Genomic DNA, 2743 nt, shown 5'->3' with positions numbered 1-2743 from the left:
GGAATACACATTTGTATGTCTTAGTTGTCAAGTTTATAAAATATGGAATTAAGTAATGGTGTTATGTACTGTAGCTTGTCTCCCTTACCAAGGGAATGAAATGCTGTATGCTATGTTCTAGTGCTTGATGCTGCTCCCGGATTTGACAAGCATCTTTTTTTTAAAAAAAATTGTTTGTTGATTGACACGACTGGGAAAGGGAAACGCGACACTTCACAATTTTGAAAAAAAAAGATAAAATCTTGTGTTAGCCCACTGATGCTATTAGTTTTAGATGTTGCAGCCTCTTACCTCCCTTGTGTTGTACTCTATTGAGACTATGAGGCTAAGTGTTACTAATAGTTACGATGATTTCAATGTGTTCTTTTATGTTAGTCAAGGATTGCAACTAAAAAAAGTAGGATTGGATAAGAAAGATGGATTTGTGAATTCAAATACCCGGAGTACTAGGCTGAAGAGAACTATTTGAATACTCAAGTTAATCAAGCCAGAGATATTTTAACAATTCTTTTAATTTAGAATGTCATAGTTCTGCGAATTTGACTTCCGTGAAATAAGAGCTAAGAGCAAGACTTCTGTAAAGTCTTGACTTCAGGCTTCTATTGAAGCTATACTTAACTATCAAATTGTTTAAAGTTGACACTACAAACACAGCCATGAGTGTATTCAGTATTTCGTGTTGGATTTTGTTTTCAGGAATCACGCTCTTGAGCCTAACTTCCAAGACATCAGGTTTGATATGAGTGTTTAGGTGTAGTGACCTACTCGTAGCGGCAGAGGCGGCGTGTATCTGAAGGGTGTCCAGGGGGCAGGCAGGACTTAGTAACGTAAAGTGAAAGTTCCCCTTTCAGACTTTGTGGTCTAAAGAGCAGATAATGTTAAGGTCATTTGTTTCTTAAAAAAAGTAAAGTTCCACTTTCAGACTTTGTGGTCTAAAGGGTAGATGATGTTAAGGTCATCTGTTTCTTTGGCCAACGGTTAACGAGCAGCGTGTCATGTGGCCAGCACAACGACCAACAGCCTTTACTTTTCTCAAACTTAAGCCAGGTACCCATTATATTTTGGGTGAACTCAGGGGCGCCATAACAGTCCCGAAACTCAAAATCCCACAGAGATTTGAACCCAGGACCCAAGACCCCAGGTTTGAAACAACTCGGCCAACGCACTCCGTGGCAGGACTTGAGTAACCGAAATGTTATAATTTTACAATCAGAATACATAAGTAATGGCTGGGGAAATATAGTTTAGTACAGCAGACATCAGTGCACTCTGCCAATGTATATAACAGCTTCCTTTTTGTAAGCGAAAAAAAAACATGATATAAGGGAAAGAACTGTACATTTACAGCTATATCTCAACACTATAAGATTTATTTCCCATTTTCTATGTCAAACAAAAGTATTCAATTACAGCTAATTAATTGATCAATTGTTCTTTTTTAATTCATGTTTTTAAAGGGACCATGAATAATTGTGCAAAGTTTCAACTTGATCCGAGAATGGGAACTGGGTTAAAGAAAATGCACTGCCGAAAACTGACGTAGCGCCGAAATGCGAACTTAAATCGACCACCTGCGGACAACTGTTATGTCTGCGCTGAATGTGGCAACATGTGAAGCGCCTCATTAGTCTTCGGACTTAAAGACAAGACTTATAATTACAATATATATATATATATATATATATATATATATATATATATATATATATATATATATATATCATATCTATCTATCTATCTATCTATCTATCTATCTATCTATCTATCTATCTATCTATCTATCTATCTATCTCTCTCTCTCTCTCTCTCTCTCTCTCTCTCTCTCTATATATATATATATATATATATATATATATATATATATATATATGACGTACTTAACATAATGTCTTAATTACTACAAAAGTAATTCCATTGCATAATGCACAATGTCAGCAATTACTTTCTTACGCAGGTTGTAGCCCTGGAAAATACGGTGAATACTGTAACAAGACGTGTGAATCTTTTTGTGTCCAAAGTTTATGTGATTCAAAGACCGGACACTGTCTTGCTTGTAATCCTGGCTATAAGGGTTCCACCTGTACACAAGGTAAATAAAATAATAAAAAAAAAGATTTATATGTAATGGGTTTCATCAAGGGACAAGAACTCTTTTGTATTTGCATTGCGGTTATAAATCCACAGTTGAATATTTGAAATTTACAAACATACATTATGAATGATTAGCACTTTTTGATCATTCCATTGGAAATGTTTATACTTGGTGGAAAATAAAAACTATAAATAGTAAGTCTTGATATATCTGGTGTACGAAATGCAAGAAGTTTTGATAGGCTTTGTTTTTTAAAACGTCACGTGATGATGGGTGTGCATTTCAGTAATACTGTATCTGTTTTTAAGCTCTTCCGATGGTAACTTTGATTTAGTTGTCAACTTTCAAGTTCAATTTAGCGTCCTTAGCAACTCCAATAATCAGTCGCCGTAAAGTTCCTCTTTCAGACCATGTGGTCTCTAGAGCAGATTAAGATCATCTGTTTCTTTGGCCAACGGTTAACGAGCAGGGTGTCATGTGGCCAGCACAATAACCAACCGCTTTACTTTCTCCGAACTAAAGTCAGTTGAGTGGACTAAGGTGAGCTCCTAAAAATCCAGAATTTCAAAACCCCAGTCATCACCAAGATTTGAACTAAGACTGCTTTATTGTTCCTTATGGAAATTTGTTGTGATTACATGGACTCTTTTC

The 2743-nt window shown here is 35.8% G+C and overlaps 1 protein-coding gene across 1 annotated transcript in view; it reads left to right on the top strand.

The window, feature by feature from the left end:
* The first annotated feature begins 450 nt into the window (after positions 1 to 450).
* The window catches only part of LOC106068420 (multiple epidermal growth factor-like domains protein 10), a 20217-nt gene continuing 17924 nt past the window's right edge, over positions 451 to 2743 (top strand). Inside the window, exons 1-2 of the mRNA XM_056005915.1 lie at positions 451 to 732; positions 1955 to 2089. Coding sequence (XP_055861890.1) covers positions 657 to 732; positions 1955 to 2089 — 211 coding nt within the window. The 5' untranslated portion in view covers positions 451 to 656. The remainder of the gene's footprint in view (positions 733 to 1954; positions 2090 to 2743) is intronic.

The sequence above is a fragment of the Biomphalaria glabrata genome, chromosome 12 (genome assembly GCF_947242115.1).
Source record: "Biomphalaria glabrata chromosome 12, xgBioGlab47.1, whole genome shotgun sequence".
Classification (NCBI taxonomy): Eukaryota; Metazoa; Mollusca; class Gastropoda; family Planorbidae; genus Biomphalaria; species Biomphalaria glabrata.
This window is presented reverse-complemented; position numbering and strand designations above follow the sequence as displayed.